Source organism: Ursus maritimus, unplaced genomic scaffold (assembly GCF_017311325.1).
Source record: "Ursus maritimus isolate PB19 unplaced genomic scaffold, ASM1731132v1 scaffold_21, whole genome shotgun sequence".
In the NCBI taxonomy this organism is placed as follows: Eukaryota; Metazoa; Chordata; class Mammalia; order Carnivora; family Ursidae; genus Ursus; species Ursus maritimus.
The window spans coordinates 52,944,584-52,963,959 of record NW_024424564.1 but is presented as its reverse complement, the minus strand read 5'-3'; the positions used below and the strand labels follow the sequence as shown (position 1 = coordinate 52,963,959).

At 54.5% G+C, this 19,376-nt stretch overlaps 1 protein-coding gene across 1 annotated transcript in view; it reads right to left on the bottom strand.

Annotated features, from left to right (window-relative positions):
* Nucleotides 1–6,992: 6,992 nt before the first annotated feature.
* FBLN1 (fibulin 1) overlaps nucleotides 6,993–19,376 on the bottom strand; it is an 81,532-nt gene continuing 69,148 nt past the window's right edge. Inside the window, exon 17 of the mRNA XM_040637705.1 lies at nucleotides 6,993–7,797. Coding sequence (XP_040493639.1) covers nucleotides 7,658–7,797 — 140 coding nt within the window. The 3' untranslated portion in view covers nucleotides 6,993–7,657. The remainder of the gene's footprint in view (nucleotides 7,798–19,376) is intronic.

The window sequence follows — 19,376 nt, the reverse complement described above, 5'->3', positions numbered from 1 at the left end:
AAAGAAGGAGGGCCGCCTGGCTGACTGAGTTGGTAGAGCGAGCAACTCTTGATCTCAGGGTTGTGAGTTTGAGCCCCATGCTGGGTATAGAGATTGCTTTAAAAAAATCTTTAAAAAATTACGGTAAAATACACCGAGCGTGGCAGTTCCCATTTTCGTCATTCGTAAGTTATAATTCAGTGATACCAAAGACATGCGCAATGTTGTTATCTCTGCACCTCAAGGTTTTTCATCCTTCCCGACAAGAACTCTGTGCCCATTGAACACTGACTCCCTAAACCATCCCCTCAGCCCCTGAAAACCTCTGCTCTACTTTCTGTTTCCATGTAATTTTCCTCTTCTAGGCACCTATCTCTTACAAATGGAAACATGTAAGAGTTGTCCTTCTGTGTCTGGCTTATTTCCCTCTCTTTTACGGATGAGTCATGTTCCATCGTATGGCGAGACCACGTCTTGTTTATGCAGTCATCTGCTGATGGGCTCCTGGGTTGTCTCCACCTTTTGGGTTGTGAACAATGCTGTTCTGGACATGTATGTACAAATATCTGTTCTAGTCCCTGCTTTCCGTCCTTTGGGATATATACCTAAAACAGTTGGCATCTTGTGCTGGGTCTTGTAGGGTCAGGAGAAGTTCACCAGGCAGAGAAGGTGGAAAGGGTATTATTCGAGGTGGAGGGATCTGTGTGTGCGAGTAAGTCGTGTGTGTCTGGACCCTGCGTAGAGTGGGTGGGGGGAGTGGTAGGGAGTAAGGGGGGGAGACCGGTGTGAAAGGTCCCGTAGCCACACCATGAGGTTGGTGTGGGAGCCCCTGAAGGATCCGGGACCAGGGGGAGTTCCATCCCATCTGGGTTTTGGAAGAATAGTCTCACAGCGGTGGGGAGACTCAGGTGGAATGACTCACCGGTGGGAAGGGGCGAAGTGAGGTGACCGACAGACTGACTGACTGAATGAATGAATGAATGAACTAAAGAGAGTAGATGAAGGAATGGGACCAGGTGGTGCAGGATCTCGCCAACAAAGCCAAGGGGCTGGGATCCAGGGTGCTCTGTTCTGAAGGAGCAAGTTACCAGCGGGCAGCAGGACCTGGAGGTCAGGGCATTTGGCGTGAGAGTGTCTAGGATGGCTCGTGGGCTGGTTCCAGCCAGGAAGAGACCTGTGCTTATGTCACGGGGCACTAATACACCATCCGGGAGATGGCTCACGTGGTGGTAGCACCGGACTCGAAGTCCCTGCAGAAAATCAGCACGAACGTGCCAGGGTGACATTTACCTGCCGGGACACCAAGTGCAGGAGGTTTTAAAGAGGCGAAGTAATCACTGCACTTTGACGCGTACTGTGGACCCTCTCCTACGTAATTGTATACGTGACTGTAGTGCCATTGCTTACATGACAGAGATTCGTGCACGAGCTGCCACACATATTAATAAACCAGCTGTGTTGGAAATGGAGCCCTCGTCATCCCGTACCAAAACCTTCTAGTGCCCCGTCATGTTGAATAATTAAGTCGTGGCACCTTGCACCTGTGGTGCACACCGGGAATCACAGCTGAATTCTCCAAATGTGTCCCTTTCCACGTGGTCATACCCTCTGGGTCTGCATGTCGAGTCTCTCTCTCTTTTCTTCCATAATCACACCTGTCATTGGATTTAAGTCCCACCCTAAATCCAGGATGGGCTCACCCAGAGGTCCTCCACTTGATCTGCAAAGACCCTATTTCCAAGTAAGCTCACACTTACAGGTGCTTGGGATCACGACTTAGATCTAGCCTTCGAGGGGACACTAACTGCCTACACAGAGATAAATAGTACCTTCCAACTTTGAACTTTAGAGAGTCAGACGGGATTGTCCCTCCAGCCCCCTGCCTCACCTCAGTCCCCCTGCTCTACTCCAACCAGACTTGGGAGCAGGTGCACAGGGGGTCCTGCTCACACCATTCCCCATCCCCGGCCTCCCCGGCCTCTAGTTCCTGGCTCTGATCACTTGGCCTCTCAGTGGCCAGAGCCCTGCCTGGAAGCAGGTGGCCATGTCTGGGACTCCAGGTCAGGCAGTGTTAGATAAAGGGAAGTCTGTGCCCCGGGTGGTGGGGATCCAGGAGAAGCCTCAACTCCGGGAGATATGTTTGGGCCGAGGTTTGGAGAACAAAGCGGAGAATAAAGCAAGTCCATTTTTTGTAAGCTGTGAGCACAAGGTGGAGGCTGGTTTTGTAAAACGGTCCCAAGGTGAGTCCTTCGGCAAATGAAAAGTTCCTTTGGTTAAGGAAACAATTGCTTGTATTTTGCTCCCATCCCGCCATCCCAGGGATCAGATCTTTTTTACTTTTGCATCCTCTCCACCCCACGCCCCCAGCAGGGTCCTTCTACCCATCTTGCTAAGTGCTTGCTAAGTTGGATTGGAAATACCACAAGCCACTTATTAGAAATAATTAAGGATTCGTTGTTATTACGGTTTGGTGTAACAGGTGTGGTGGTCATGTTTTTAAAAGCCCTCATCATTAGAAATGTACATGAAAACAGTATTTAAAGTATTTAAATATGAAGTGACACGATGTCTGGGATTTGCTTTAAAGTACTCCTGTGCTCTGCACTCAAGATGGAGGAGAATAAGGCCTCAGCCCCGAAGGGTGGGCTGTGCATAGTGACTTCCTCCTGAAGAGGACAGAATGGACACGGGGACAGTGACTGAGTGGAGAAGCCTGACAGACGCACCTCACCTAGGTGACGAAGGTCAACACTGACAACGGTCAGTCCTGTGGATGGCAGGTGCCCGGGTAGGAGGGGCTGGGAAGGCACCTCCCTCTGTGCTCGTCCCAAACCCATAGCCCAGTCTAACCGAGAGAAAACCATCAGACAAAGCCCCGTCGAGCGGCATCCTCCAAAATATCTGCCCGGTACTCCTCAAAACTGCCAAGGTCACGGGGAAAGTCTGAGACATTGTCACAGCCCACAGGAGCTAAGGAGACATGACAACTGACCATAACGGGGGATCCTGGATGGGGTCCTGGGACAACAAGAGAGTATTTGGCACAAACCAGGGAACCAGAATAAAGTACAGGATTTAGTGAATAATGACATATCAATATGGGCTCATTAATTAGACAAATGTATCAGACTAACGCAAAATATCGGCAAAGGAGAAACTGGGGGGCGGGTGTATGCGAACTCTGTCTTCTCTTGACAACTTTTCTGTGAATCTAAAACGGTTCTAAAAATTAAGTTTATTGAAAAAAACACTCCTGTAAAATAAAAGGAGCCGAAGGAAGGGAGAGAGGAGAGAGGACTGGCAAAGAGTCGGTCATTGTTGAAGCTGGGGGATGGGCATGAGAGGTTTCGTGGACTCTTTGCTATACTTTAATGTATTTTTGAGAAGTTCTGCAATAGCAAGTTTTGGGAAAGCAAAGTCACAGATCCAGTATGTTGGGGATAGTAGCGATGCGGAGATGTGTTAGTGTATCGGGAGCCCAGGACAGGCGGTGACACTGATTCTGTAGTGATGGGAGTGGAGGGTCATCCCAGGGATGAGACAGGTGTCCTCTTGGGAGAAGAGCTGGCCTGACAGAGGGGCTGAGGATGAAGTGCGTGTGTGTGCGTGTGTGTGTGTGCATGCGTGTTGGGGACAGTTACAGAGGTGTTCCTGGCACATAACAGGTGTACAAAATGTAATGTGGTTATTCGGGGTTGCGGTGACTGTCACCACACTCCCTGAGGGCCACATTCTATAAGCTCGGCCATGCTCTCCTTCTCCCTCGAGACTTCAAAAGTCACTCGAGAGTCCCTTTCCATCTCATTCCACTTCCAGGGTGGTGAGCAGCGCTCAGGAGCCCATCTCTTTGGCATGAGCGAGGCTGGGACGTGTGACAGGAGATGAGGAATTGTTGCTGGCACCCAGACGTCATCCAGACGCGCGGAGTAAGCCAGGGAAGGGGGCTCAATATGTGAACTGGTCCAGCCGTGGTCCAGGAAGTGGCCTCTAGCCGTTGGTGTCCCCGACAGTACGAGTAAGGAGTCTGGGTGGCAGCCAGCTCACACAAAGCCACTTCAGAGGACTCTCTCATAAACTCCTCTGGAGTCTTGCTGGGTCCACGACTTGTCCACACAAGACTAATTGAATCAAGAATGCCCTCTTCCACTCTATTTGTCATGATAGCGCTATTCACTGGGGACCTGATGTGTGCTGGTCCCTGTGCTGTTCATGCAATCAGATCATTTCATCCTTACAACCGCGCCCACAAAGTACGGGGAATTACTTTCATTCTGTAGCAGAGAGAACCAAGGATCTGAGACACAAAGCAACATGCCCAAGCCACACAGTGCGTAAGTGGCTGGATCTGACCTTGAGCCTGCAAAACCCACAGAGTTGTGTTTTTTTTTTTAATGTGAAATTTAATATCATCAAATCGTCATTTCTTCAAAATGCAAACTGGTCTTATAAAATGTTAATGGTAGAATCTAGGTGGTGGGTACCCTGGTCTTCACTGTGAAATTCTTTCAACTCTGCTGTGCGTTTGGAAATTATCATGATAAAATATTGGGAACGAAAAATGTAGCATGATTTCCAGGTGTTTTTTTCACCTGAACAAACTTGAGGACCGTGATGGGACTTAGGAAAGCTGGCTTACCTCCTTGGGCTCTAGTTGACATGGTGGGCCCTGACACCCTAAACACTGGTCCCTCCAGGACGCCAGGTGACCCAGGCCCTCCTGCCACCATGCTGCAGGCCCCTCTGAACTTCAATGTAGGTTCCCTTCATTCAAAACAGACACAGTTTTCTGGTAGACTATGACAGCACAGACCTTCTGGAATCTTCCCTCCAACTTACTTCTACCACCAAATCAGCAAAAATGATTCGGTCTAGTGTCTGTGTGCCTTTGCCTTCTCATCCTGCTTATAAACTTGCTTTCCCTTCAGTGGTTCCCCTCAATTATCTTGTTCTAAGGCCATAATTAAAAAGGGATCACTCTCGGGGCGCCTGGGTGGCACAGTCGTTAAGCATCCCTTCGGCTCAGGGCGTGATCCCGGCGTTCTGGGATCGAGCCCCACATCGGGCTCCTCCGCTAGGAGCCTGCTTTTTCCTCTCCCACTCCCCCGGCTTGTGTTCCCTCTCTCGCTGGCTGTCTCTCTCTATCTCTGTCGAATAAATAAATAAAATCTTAAAAAAAAAAAAAGGGATCACTGTTGTCTGGGGCCCAGAGGCCCTGCTGGTTCACATTAGCTGGTCCCCTACTGCAGCCGAAGCTGGGCCCTGGCAGTAATTACTTTGCAAGAATAATGGGATACTCACTGGTCCATCAGATGCCCAACCCAGAGCATGATATCAAATAGGAAAAGTCGGGCTCTTGTGTCATCTACACAATTGTCTCCCGAATCGCTCATGGGTGTTAAGGAAAAGCAGAGCGCATTGGTGTGGCTTGATTGACAGTGGCCATCGCTATCACCATCATCATCACCACCTTCAACGATGAGTGAATTAAGATCGGACACAGGTACGCAGCACTTGACAGGTGCACAGCCCTTCTGCGCTCCTCGTCTCCCGCGCTGCGGGCGGCCATGGAGGGCGGGGCGGCCGGGCAGGGATCACTGCCTCCACTTTGCAGGTGCAGAAACCAAGACTGGGCGGATGGCGGTGACCCGTGCTGCTGGCGCCTGCCAAGGTGAGGTCCCACTCGGCCTCTCTGGCTCTGAGTCAGGCAGGGCAAGGGCCCGGCTCGCTCCCTTCCCCTCTGCTTTTCTACCTGGCAGCTCCCTGCCCTCTGCGCTTTTCCTCTGCCGGCCCACCCTCAGGAAGGTTGATTGGCCAACGTGGGTCACATGCTCTTTCGAGAGCCAATCGAAGACAGGAGATGTGACTCTGTCCACCAATGGCAGTTCCCACCCTAACCCCTAGAAAGAGAGAGGGAAGGTCTTTTCCAGTGGTCCTTGCTTCTGTCCTCGCACTCTGCTCCACCCAGGCCTGAGTGAGCAGGAGAAAACTCCGTCCCTGGGGGCCTGGGCCCCGACTGCCTGGCTCTTGCAGACATGTCCCCCAAATTGCAGGCAGGAAACCAGAACCCCAAGTGGCCTTCTCACTTCCTGCCCATCACCCTGAGGCTTCCATTCCTGTGATCAGATCCCAGGTCCCCCCTTCCCTGCCAAGACCCCAATTCACTGGCATCCAGAGCTGCTCGAATGGCCCCCTGGGTTTTCCAGGCCCACACCCGTTCTCCCCCTCCCCACCACTTCAAGATGCCTAGGCCCTGCAGGTCTTGTGCCTGGCTGGTGCTTGTGCCAGACCTGGCTTTGACAGACCAAAGCCCCGAATGAGTGACCTCAGAAATGCAGGGACTTCCCAAAGGCGGCTAGAGACCACATCCCACAGAGATAGAGTACTGCTCGTTTAAATGACCAGAACACCAGCCACGTTGAAATCCCAATGAGGGTGATGTCCCGTGTGGGGCTGAGAGCTCAGCCAGTGCCAGGGTCCAGGCTGCTGAGATGAGCTGGAGCGTGGGAGGAGAGAGGCTTGAGCCACAAGCAGGGTCCCTGCCTAAGAAGATGGGATAAACCCAGGGAGGGTCCAGAGAGGCATGTGTGGAAGCCAGAGGCCCTGGTGCTGAATCCCGGTGGGTCCCAGTATGCTGCAGAGCAGATGCTGTGCCTGGCCCCACCGCCAACGCTGAGCGTGTCAGGACACCCTGTAAACCCAGCCTGTCCACGTCTCTTCTGACGCAGGGCTTCACAGAGGAATGGAGTTTGCCCCTCCCTTTTTTAAGATTTTATTTATTCATTTGACAGAGAGAGAGGGAGAGAGAGAGAGAGAGAGAGACAGCTAGTGAGAGAGGGAACACAAGCAGGGAGAGTGGGAGAGGAAGAAGCAGGCTCCCAGCGGAAGAGCCTGACGTGGGGCTTGATCCCAGAACTCCAGGATCACGCCCTGAGCCTAAGGCAGACGCTTAACAACTGAGCCACCCAGGCGCCCCTTGGCCCCCTTTTTTGAAAGACTGCCATGCACAGGCCATCGAGAGGATCACAAAACTGTTTATTTTCCCACCTCTGATAAGAAAACATGGATGCAGGGTGCAGAGAAAACCCAGCCATTTCCTTGCTGACCATGCAGGGTCCACACACAAACCTAACAGGCTCTGTCTTTCCCGAGGAATTTCTTTCTGCTTTAACAGAGCTGTAACACACCTTCTAAATGCTCCCCGAGGCATCGTGTCATGACGCTTCTGGGCAGAGCTGGTCATACCTGCTACAAACCAGCAGCCGTGTCATTGGACATACAGCATCCAACTGGCAAAAGAAAAGTACCAAATGTCAAATTTCATACGATCAGTGCAAGAGCTGGTTTTCTCTTGGCATGTGGACTGGCTGCCCCCTGAAAAATGTCTTTCTTTCCTTGGTCCTTAGCAATGCCCAGCCCCCGGGGCAGAGAAAGGGAGCAAACTTTAACCTTTGCGTTCAAAAAACAAGCAAGGTTTTTAACAAACAGTTGAGTAATTGGACTCATTATTTAAATACCAAAATACATCAGGTGAACTTACTCATCTGGCCCAGCTTAATACATGTTGGCCTAACACTAAAACAAATACATCGATTTAAGAAATGTCACCAGGGACAGGCACAGTTGTCATGGCAATGACTTGGCCTGGAAGCGCAGGCATGGCTGCACCGCGGACAGGCCCTCAGAACCAGTACTCGGAGACAAAGATGTGCACGTTGACAACGTTTCGGTGGGACACCACACCACCAACCACGTAGTTCATCTCCAGCTTCAGGACAGCATGGAATGGGCCCACGATGGGCCGCACTTGGCGCACGACACCTGGGGAGAGAACAGAAGGCAACTGAGACCTCCTGCGCCCCACGCTGAGCCAGATGTTTGAGTCCCCTGCGTAGCATCTACCTCCCAGCGTTTGCCCCTGGGCTCTGCTTCCACCTCCAGGGACAAATGACGGTGAGCTCACTCCAGCCATCTACCCGACAGAGAATTTGGAAGAGCCTAGAAGCGGGCCTGCTGTGGAGTGGATGTCCAGTAGACACCTGTCCCCCTCCTTGCAACCCACCATGCCCAGTTCTGACCCTGGGGAAGAAGCGAAGCAGATGTGTCCTCTCTCCTATGATACCGAAGATCACAGTGGGTCCTGGGCACCCCTCATCCAAGCATAGCTGTCCCCACAGGACATACCCCTGGACCCCTCCCTGTCCGTGCCGCTGTGGAGGGTGACACCTAAGCTCACTGTTCCATGTTGCTGGTAACTGGTGAGCAAGAGGCCTCTGCCGACAGAGCCTCCGAGCCGGTCCAGCCTGAGCAGCGGAGCTTGGCCAGGGGCATCGGCAGGAGGACAGGTGGCAGAGGGGAGGCAGGTATCAGTTCCAGGGAAGCAGAAACCTGCCATGTGAAGCGGCTGGGGGTGGCGGGGGTTCCACCCGGACCAGCGGAGGGACCACACAAAGGCCATGTCCGGCGGCCTCCTCTGCTGGGGCTCAGAGCACAGGGCACAGACTAAGCTCGGCTTGGAAGAGGGAACCACTCGAGGCACCCTGCAGATTTGCAGGGGCGCTGGGTTAGGTGGTAAGAGTGCATTCTGTAACTCTCCCCAAACCCGTGACTAGCCATCTCCCTGTCTCCAGGCCGGGCTTTGCTGGCACCACGTGGCCTCTGCAGGACATCCAAGGGCTCAGAGCGAACGCTCCTGCCCTCTGTGATGAGACGGGTGGGGCCAGGGTGGGCGTTACCCGGGCTGGACTGTGGAGACACTGCTGCCCTTTCCCGGCCTCAGATTGCTCCGTGTGACCCTGTGTTTCTGCACCGCCCAATCTGGACGACCCAGCACAGCGTCTGCCAGAGGGATGAGCTGCAGGTGTGCAGGGCCACCCCCTGTGCTGGACTGATGGCTTAATCTTCGTCCCCACTCGCGCATTCCTCCACAGACACTGGGAGCCGTTCTCTGTGATACAGAGAAAGTGACAGTATCCCGGTTTCAAAGTCCATGGAGGAGCTAAGTTAAGTGCAGTGCTCGAACAGAAGTCCAGCAGAGGAGGAGAAGAGAGGCGATGGAGTCTGATGGAGTCAGGGAAGGCTTCTTGGAGGAGGGGCTCCCCCCTGCCGAGGAAGCAACACATGCAAAGTCTGCAGATCGACGGGTCCCCCATGCGGGGTGGCCACCAACAGCTGTTGACATCCGAAGTCCTTTCTCCGTCCTGCCTGCTCTGATTCTAGGACCTGCCCCAGGTTGCGCGCCATAGAGGGGCGGCTCTCCCGCCGGACTGTGCAATTGCCATGGCTGATTTTAAGCCAGGGAGGCGAGGTCACTGACGGCGGGGGTGGGAAGGGGACCAGCGCTTCTCAGCTGTGGGGCCGGTGCACCATTGCAGCGCGCGGGCAGAGGGCAAGCCTGGGTCGGCGCCACCCCCACGTGTGGAGAAATCGCGCTGTTGGCGGCCCCAGACTGCTGCCTGCCTGCCCCAGACCTAGCAACCAAGCACGGGCAGCGCCCTCGGCCGCCAATGCCCGCACCAAAGGCTCGGCGGTGGGTGGGGGACGGCAGGCTCGCGAAGGCCTCTGCAGCCGCGCTGGCTCCCGGTCAGGAGCACCAAGTTCACGCTCAGGAGGGGAATTCGGGTGTGCCATTCCCCCTTTCACTCTCTGGGCTTCTGTTTCAAAAGTGAAATGCCCAGCAGCCGGGGTGGAATTCCAGGCTATTCTAAGTAAACAAGAGCTTTCTCTCTGATGGAGAGACATTCTGCGGGCTGTCAGCACCCTTTCTCTGCCCCTGCCCGGCGGTGACACTGCAGCTTTGTCCTGGGGGAACGCCCACGCACATCTTCGGCTCGCTGCTAAAGACGCGGGCTTGTCAGCGGCCCCGATGACCCGGCCACTCCCGCCCGCCCCTCCCTGGGCACAGAACCTGGGCTGGGTCGGTGGGGGTTCCCCCGTGCCCCCCCATGTCACCTTCTCCTCTCCCCTGGCCCTGGCCTGAGGCCCACGGTGCTGCCCACCAGACTCTGTGGCCTGGGTTACCTCCTGACTTCACCCACGCTCAGAGGACTTTCCAGGTCTTCAGGGAAAAGGTGAGAGGCTGGGGGAGCCTGAGAACTATTTTGGGACAGAGGAGCAGTGGAATGGAGAGTACATTTCTGCCAGCTACGATCGGATATGTATTTATTTCTATTTATCATTATTCTATTTATATAGCATATAATTAATATGTAATATATATTACAAATAATTTTATGTTATTACTATAATGCCAAATATGTAACTGCGTAATATGAAATATGTAAATATACTTATTAAAATATATTAAAAATCTTACTTATATATATTATGTATATAATATGTATTTTAAATTTACAGAAGCTTTTATGTATATATATTTATGTTATATAAATATGTTTATGAATATCGCATAAAAATATAAAATGTACTTACACATTTATATGTAAAATATAAATATTATAAAATAATTATATCCACGCATTTGAACAGCATGAACGGTTCAGAGCCACAGAAGTTTCTGGGCGTTGTCTAAGTCTGCCAAGGACTGTGCTGAGTGAGTAGGGGAAATGTAGGGGAAATGTTGGGGAAATGTTGGGCTGTCCTCGTAGCTCGGCGTGGGGACGGGGGACAATAGTACGACCCCAGAAGAGTTTGTTAACTTTCCTGCTCTTCTGTGAAACAGGGATTAAAATAGCAACCTTTCAAAATCAGAAACAAAACAAGCACGAGGACATCCTCCCTTTCTCCCTCAGAAATGACTACTGGACAGCAAAAGAGCATTTTGCAATTCCAGCTTAAATGTGATCTGATTTTCAAAGTATGGCCGAATTCTTGCATGACGGCAAAATAGCGCAAGTGTTGAGTATTTTTACTGGACTGATTTTAAAGTTGTACCGAAAGGAAAGCCCCGGATGTGTAGAAAGTGTTTGCATCTAAATCCATCATGTTGGGCACTTTTCGAGGTTTGGTCTCTGCCATGCAGTGGCTCATTGTTCGGGCCGCAGCTGAGTGCTGAGACAAAGAGGTGTGGAAGGAAGTCAGGGGCTGCATTAGTGGCAGGGGCGCCGGGAAGGGCCGGGGCGGGGGAGGTGGGCCTGACTTATGCTGCAGGTCACATTCAGAGCTGGGATTTCCGCAGCGTCTTTGCATTTAACAAGAAAAATGATTAAGGCGGAACAAATATGTGTGCTGCAAGTGTGAAACAAGAAATCGTGAGTGCACATAGCAGGGCTCAGAGCTGTGCCCCCCGCCTGCCCCTTCCTGCACCCCCCCACCTCACCAGGGGCTTCTCTACCCCTTCCCTCCCACCTGAAGTCAGCACTGAATCCCCACCTCTATCCATAATCCCAGCTATCCCAGGGCTCCCTTTCCAGACCACACCTATTCTGTGGACCTGACCACTACTTCTTCTGCCCAGTCACACTTCCCTGGAGCTCTGGTTTGGGTGAACATGTTCTCTCAATTCCCAGGATAGTTCAAGCTAGAGTTCCACCTCCTAGTTCTCCCTTTGGCCAAACCCAGGATATCTCCTCATATCACTCCTTTCTTTACAGCTTTCCTACCCATCCATCCACCCATTCATCCATCCATCCATCCATCCATCCATCCACCCACCCACCTATCCATCCATCCATCCACCCACTCATCCATCCATCCACCCATCCACCCACCCAACCATCCATCTACCCATCCACCCACTCATCCATCCATCCATCCACCCACCCAACCATCCATCCATCCACCCATCCACCCACCCAACCATCCATCCACCCACCCATCCACCCACCATCCATCATCCATCCACCCATCCATCCATCCACCCATCCATCCATCCACCCATCCATTCATCCATCCACTCATCCATCCACTCACCCACCTATCCATCCATCTATCCATCCATCCATTCATCCATCCAACCATTCATCCATCCATCCACCCATCCATCCTTCCATTCATCCATCCAACCATTCATCCTTCCATTCATCCATCCATTCATCCTTCCATTCATCCTTCCATTCATCCATCCATTCATCCATCCATTCATCCTTCCATTCATCCTTCCATTCATCCATCCATTCATCCTTCCATTCATCCATCCATTCATCCTTCCATTCATCCATCCATTCATCCTTCCATTCATCCTTCCATTCATCCATCCATTCATCCTTCCATTCATCCATCCATTCATCCTTCCATTCATCCTTCCATTCATCCATCCATTCATCCTTCCATTCATCCTTCCATTCATCCATCCATTCATCCATTCACCCATTAAAGGCCACTCTAATGTGTTTTAACAAAGATTCTACAGACATTTAAATTGGATTTTGAAGAATAATTATGAGCCTAGGAAGCAGGAAGGACTTGCACAAACCCCCAAAGTATGATGGTTCGGGCCAGTTCTCAGAACGTGTCCATCGTGGGGAGAGAGGCAAATGAGGCTGAGGAGGTGGTCACAGCCTGCTCGCAGGACCTCACACCTCGTCAGTGTCACAGAACCAGGAGTCTGGGTCTGCAGTCTCCTGGCTTCCTCCCCACCACTGACTCTAGACCAGCGTTCGTTCAGAACCACCGTCAACCTTCCTTCTGCAGGGAAACAAGGGAGGAAGAGAGACACCTGCTGCCCATTGTGGCACCACAGAGATCAGAAAGCCTCCTTGGGGGCCCAATTCCCCCCCTTGACTTGATTCTGCAGATGTGATATTGGCATCTGCTATGTGCCAGGCACTGGGGACCAGCTGGACCTCTTAGGTCCTCTTTCATAAAGCCTCTCCAGCCCTGGGGTACCTGATACCGTGTCCCCCCTTGGCTGTAACACCACAGCTGCCCATGGTAGGGAGGCTACAGTCGGGTCCCCCTCCAGGGGCAGCACCTGCAACTTGTGTATCCCACTGTCCCCAGCACAGGGCCTGGGGCAGGACACAGAGGGAGCTCCATTGTGATGACTGAGTGGAATAAAGACAGAAGGAGAAAGAAGGCAAGAGGAAAGAAGGGACAGCAGTCCGTGAGGCCCCCCACAATCTAGGAAGGAAGACAAAACTCTGTCCTGAAGGAAAGAGGAGCCACGGAAGGCTCTGAAGGACAGTAGTTAATGACCAGTCTAGCAGCAAAATGCAGGCCGAAGGGAGGGGTGCATTTCCGTCATGCCTGGCATGTCCATCTGACCCGCCAGCGTGTCTACCTCCCCAGCTTTCCAGAGCCCCAGAAAAAAAAAAAAAAAAAAAAAAGACCACGGTGCCGAGTTCAACTGTGTTAATCTTCCAAATCCTCATCCTTGGCATTTCTGCTTCGGGTCTTAGACGCTGCTGGTATTCCTCGGCGTGTCTGTGCCTCTTAAAGATATAATTAAGCCTTTTTTTTCCCTTTGAAAAATGTAGGCCCCTCGGGCACTTCACCTTCACGTCTCGTCTCTGCTTTGTAAATTGCAGCTGATGTGCTGGGATCCGGGAGCCCGACATGAAGCACACAGGTCCAACGGGGACCTTGGTCATCCCGTGGGGTCTGTGGTCGGCCCTCCTGGCCCTCGAAGCCACCCCCCAGCGTCTGCTGCTTGGCGTGGCACTCGAATGCCCATCCGCTGCTGGAAATGATGGAAAGCAGCTGTGGCTCTCTGCACAGGTCTCATCTCTGACACGAGACGCTGATCTGTAAAGAGACCCGTGATCACAGCCTCGGGTTCCGGTGCTGGCTCCACACGGACCAGAGGTGTGACCTTGTGCAAGTCACCATGCGTTCTCAAGGTCAGCCTTCAACCCAGAAGTCCTGTGATTCTAACTGACAAAGTATAACGGCATGAACGGGGTTGTCAGGGAGGATTTTAACAAACCAGGTGATGCATCAAGAGACTTCGTGATGATCTCATGTCAGTGGAAATTAACCGTGATTTTAAGAGAGATCCGGCTTAGAAAGACAGAGGCAAGCCAGTCACACGCCGACGTAATACAAGGAGTGAGAAGCTATCATTCCTGGTTATAGAGCTATTTGCTCTCATGGGGGTCATCAGTCTCCCCACGGCTGTGTAAGTCCGGAGGCCAACGGCACTGTCTTTCTTGGCCACTCTTGTGTCTCTGGAGTGTGGCACAGAGCAGGTCCTTCGTCCTACGTTGTGCCTGACACACAGGGGCGCTCAGCCCACGTTTGCTGAACGAATGAGTGAACAAAGGGAACATGAAAGCAGTAAGCACAGTTTATAAAGTGGAAAATTATCACCCGGAAAGGAAAGCATGGGGAGAAAGAATGCACAGTGGTCGAAGGTCATCGAGTTTTCTGGCATCGTCCGGTCAGGGAAAGGGGCCGAGGAAGAGCCAGGCCTCACTGTCTGGCGTTGCTGGCAGCCACCGCAGAGCCGCGAGCAGGGAGGAAGGTGGGGTGCTGGCCCGTGAGGACGAGGTGCTGGGACCAAGAACTGGGAGGTCGGAGGAGACCCACGTGGTCACGCCAAACACAGACATGACCGGCAAGCGGGAAGGGGCCCATCGTCACCCACGTCTCCGTGAAGTTTCCTTGCTACAAATAATGATCCCTGCAGACAAGGATTGAGAGCACAGACCAACGGCGAAGAGGAGAACTCAAGAAAACGAAGACTACACTGTGGGTACATACAAAGCAAAACACTACATGCGGCTCCTGGCTGCCTCAGCCAGGAGCGTGTGATCCTGATCTCAGGGTCGTGAGTTTGAGCCCCATGTCCGCCTAGAGATTACTTAAAACACCACCACCACCACCAAAACTAGAGCATGGATGGGCTGGGAGAGGGACTCGCAGCAGGCAGAGGGGAAGGGAAATGGGTAGCTCCCACGTGCCCATGGCTTCTTCGGTCCTCACCACAGTGCTGTCGGGAACAGACTGTCCCCTCCCTTCCCAGGGGGAGTAGAATGGGCTTGGAGGACCAGGCGCCCCAGGTCACACAGCGCACAGCTCTGGCTGCCATCCAGCTGGGACCGATCCCAAAGCCCAGCTCTTCCCATCCCCCTGCGTCCCCCCCCCCCACAGTTCCACATGACATGGAGGAAACTTCCAGAATGTGCTGCCCTTGGCTGAGTCATACTTCTAGGGCAAGCACGGTAGAAAGGAACCACGAAGCAATTGCATCTGTAAACTGCAGTGGAGGAACTGAGCTCCCGACACCCCATCTTCTCTTCTTGCCCTGAGAAACACCCGGGCAGGTGCTTGGAAGGAAGGGGGACAGGTGTCTGGGCTGCATATTTAAAATACCAAATGGCACTCAACATGTCTCCGCAGAACTCACCATCCATGTTTCTCGATTATCATAAATGTGCTCCCCGCACGGGCCTCCCGGGAGCTGAAGCAGCTTGGACGGGGCAGCTGCAGGCAACCGCACGGGAGGCAGCCCCCGGAGGCCACCTTCCCCTCTGGAGAAGTGTGGAAAGCGACAACTCTCTGCGCTAGACCTTTCGGCCTTCCCCCCTGATGTGGAAGCTGACGTTTCTACAGCGCTTTGTCCTTGGGAAGCCCACTCCCACCCACCTTCTGGCCTTCCTCACGTCAACCTCATTGTCTGTGCTCCTGGAGGAGGAAACCGGCTCAGTGCTGGGAAGTGAGTGAGTCCAGAGCATCAGAGAGCCAGCCTTGGGCCGCGGCCCCTTCCACCGAGCTGCATGGCTCACCAGAGGAAGAGGAGGCCAGACGCTTTTCTGGAAGGGATTCGACGTCTAACACACCGACTTTAACGGAGTTGGCCAAAAATGTGCCCACGACGGAAGGGATGAGAAATCATTTCCTGCCCCTACCCCCTGCCCGCTGGGGTCCTTCCACTCCAGACCCAAGCTCACCAGCCGCTTAGATCTCAGATGCCCCCTTTCCCCAAATCTGCCACTCTTCTCCCGTCTCCAGAGAACTCAGACCCATCCTCGACGGGCCCCCTGGCTTCCATCCCTCCGGCTCCGTCACCACGGAGGCACACGAATCCCATCTGCAAGAGTTTCCAGACCCTCCTCTCTGCTCCTGCCGCAACCCTGCCCTGCCTCGGGTCAGGCCTGACCTTACGACACCTTCCTCCTCACCAGCAATGCACTCGCCCCGCTGCGGCCACAGGCAGCCTTCTAGAATGCAGGTCGGACCCTGGGGTTGTGCTGTGGCTCTGCCGAAAATCGCCTCTCCCCCACCCCAGCCCCCGGCTCAGCAGGTGGAGCTCACCTGGCTCGGGTCCCCCGCGTTCTCAGCACTCTGCCCCCGCCACACCGAACCCCTCGCAGTCCCCCCAGGATGCACAAAGGACGCGGAAAGGCAGGTGTGCACCAGTCTTGCCAACTGGACTTAGAATTAGAGACCCAGGAATACCGGAGAGAGACAAGGCCTGACCTCCACTACACGACCTCCTTCTTCGGAGGCAATCAAGGCCTCGGGAATTAAGACATCGGCCCCGTGTGCAGCTGTCGAGTGCAGAGTGGGCACCCTGGATCCCCACTGCGGGCTGCGCGCGGCGCCCTCTCTTCTCTTTCCTTCGGCAAGCACGGAGCCCGTGCCCTGGGCACGCACTGTGCGGATGCAGCCGTTACAAACACTGCCCAGCGCTGCTGCCGGTCCTCACGGAGCTCTCGGCCCCCGGGGGAAGTCAGACATAGACGGCGGGGCGCAGAGGCTGGGAAAGCGAGGAAAGAGGCTTTGGTGGTGCTCGGGAGAAGTGCTCACCCCAGACCGGGCGCTGACAGCCCATGGAAGCTTCACCAAGGAGTTAGTCTCGGCTGAACTTTGAAGGACAAGCCGGCCTGGCAAGAACAGTCTGGGGGGTGTGCTCAGAAATACAGATGCAGAGGAGTTCAGGACTGGGCTGGACCCCAAAGAGTAGGACTTCGCCCTGCCCAAGGCCGCCCTGGAAGGTCATGGCCCAGGAACCCGACATGGAGCCCCCACACCCTGTGTGCACTCCTGACTCAGCTCCCCGAGCCCAGCCCCGCCCCGGGCCTCAGTTTCCCCCTCCGTGGGCGGGGAGAATCACCTGCAGGGTCGTCAGGAGCATCTCTAATGTGCCAGGAGAGTGCGGGGCACACAGCAGGGGCCCCGGGGGCTTAGCTCTTCGTCCGACAACGGTGATCACTTGGACGCTACTTGGGGTCCCCAGTTTCGGCCACGGAGCGGACGTCCCTGGCAGAGTCCGTTCAGAAACACCCGACCTCGAGGCTGCAGGAAACGCTCTTCCCGATCATGGGTGGCGGTGGGCGTCCGGGTCCTTTGCACGGTCATAGTTGTGAGGTGAGGTGGCTGGAAGATTCGCATCATCATCCGACTCTTCTTTCCTGAGCTGGGATGACTTGCCTCTACTGCTATTTGGCTGAAACACTTTGGTATTTGTCTTGGAATAAAGAACAATTTATGAATGTGCCCGGTGATATCAAAGGCTTTTCCAAAGGTGCCTGATAGCAGCAGTAGGAGCCTCACCCATCATTCTGGCTGGACAGAGACGATCCCTGGGGGAGCCTCGGGGGACGCTAAGAGTCTGCGTCGGCCTCGCTTTAGCCCCGTGGTGACTCTGGAAGTCAGCAGGTGCGGGTGGCCCTGCAGCCTGCCGGGTGCCGGGCCTAGGTGACCTCCTAGTGTGTGTGGTGGGTGTGTGGACACGCGTGTGTGCGAGAAAGACAAACGAACAGGGTGAGGGAGGGGGGCGTTGCACAGACGAGCTCGTAGGTCCTCGTCTCCAGGAAGTCATAATTGTTGGAAGAGCAAGTCCAGCAAGAACTCGCGAGGCCGTGAGCACCTCGGCCCTGCCACAGGGACGAGTATTTCTCTGCTCCTGTTCCAGAAGGAGCCTCCGGCAATCCTGCTCCGAGGGTCTCCCCTCCACCCTGTCCACTGGGAGGGCCTTGCCAAGGTCACCAGTGGCCTGGGCGACACTGAATCCAGTGGGCGTGCCCTCCTCCGGGAAACGCCCTCCCCTCTTCCAGGACATCATGGCTCCAGGCTGGCCTGCTCGCCCCGACCTTGAGCAAGAGGGCTGTGGCGCCCCGTCTTGGCCTCTTCTCTTTGTGCCTACACTCGCTCCCTCGGCGAGCTCATGGGGTCACGTGTCCCAGGTTCATCTGTTCCACTACACACCTCCAGGGGGCCATGGTGTCTTGAACCTCATGTCCAAACTGACCTTCCGGCCTCCCCAAAGCTGCCATGTCTCGGCCTTCCCGTCTCAGCAGATGGCAATGCCAGTCTTCTCTCTTTCAGGCCAAAATCTGTGGGGTTACCCACCCTACATTCAACTCATAGCAAAACGTCCCTCCCTTCCAACGACACCCCGAAGCGGTCTCCCTCTCACACCTTCCGCTAGACCCGCATGGGGTCCACCATCGCCTCAGCCCAGCCGGCTATGAGAGCCTCGGCCCCGCACCCAGGGTCAGCCTTGAAAGCCCAGCTTGGGTCGTTAGGGCAGTCTGGGCAGGAGCAGGGTTCCCCCCGTGCTCACTCAGGTGAACTCCACAGCCCTGAGCCCCACCGAGCCCGCGGAGGGTCCAGCGCGAGCCTGGGGGGTTGCCCGGGGCCATCGTCAGCTGTGTGATGGGGTGACCTTTGAGAGTCTGTGTCGGTGAAATTAACGGTCAAGAGTCATAGGCTTTGGGGGCATAAAGCTGCCATTCGAGCACAGTTACAAGGTCAGGGCAGCAGCGGGCCCCACGCCCGCCACCCCATCTCTGCTCCATGGGATTCTGGCACAGGGGGCACAAGAAGTGCTTGTGCCTCCCATCTCCATCCTGTCACCTTCAAGAGACTCTCCCCCACCCCCCACGTCCCACCTACCCTCCGTGAAGCGGCCAGCCTCAGGGTGAAGTTGGGCCACAGCCCATCCCGGCCTGAGGCAGCTGGCCGTCACCTGGGAAACATGCTGGCTGCTGGCCAGGGTGTGGCCCGGGGTGACGGGCGGGCTGTGCCTCCAGGAGAGGAGAGGGCGCCTAATCCCTGGGATTTGCCATGAATGCCGGGACTGGGCCAATCACTCGTCACCCGGCAGGGACAGCCGCACTGTTGTTTTTAGGTGGAATTTCTGAATGTCAAGTAATGTGTACTGATCCTGGGCCCAGCTTCCCGAATCAGGCTGCGGGACGGGGTCAGAAGCACACGTTTAACCCCTTAGGGGGTAATGACTTTAAAGAGGTGATCTGCGCCCTGCTGGCTGGGACAGCCGACAGTGACCTGAAGCCAGATGGTTGGGCAGGCAAGTGCTTTGCTCTGAAAGAGGGCTCCCCGGGGGGGGGGGGGGGTAGAGGTGCTGTGAGCTAGGGATCTTCGCTCACGAGCTCTTGTACCAGGGCTGCCATGTACGAGCCAGTATGTTGTGCACTCCACATGGAAGAGGCTGCAAAAGCTACCCCCCTTGGGTTTTGCAGTGCACAACATATTCAGCCGGATGCGGCCGCTCTGCCACACCCCGCTCCTCTCTCCCTCTGAGACATTAGCAG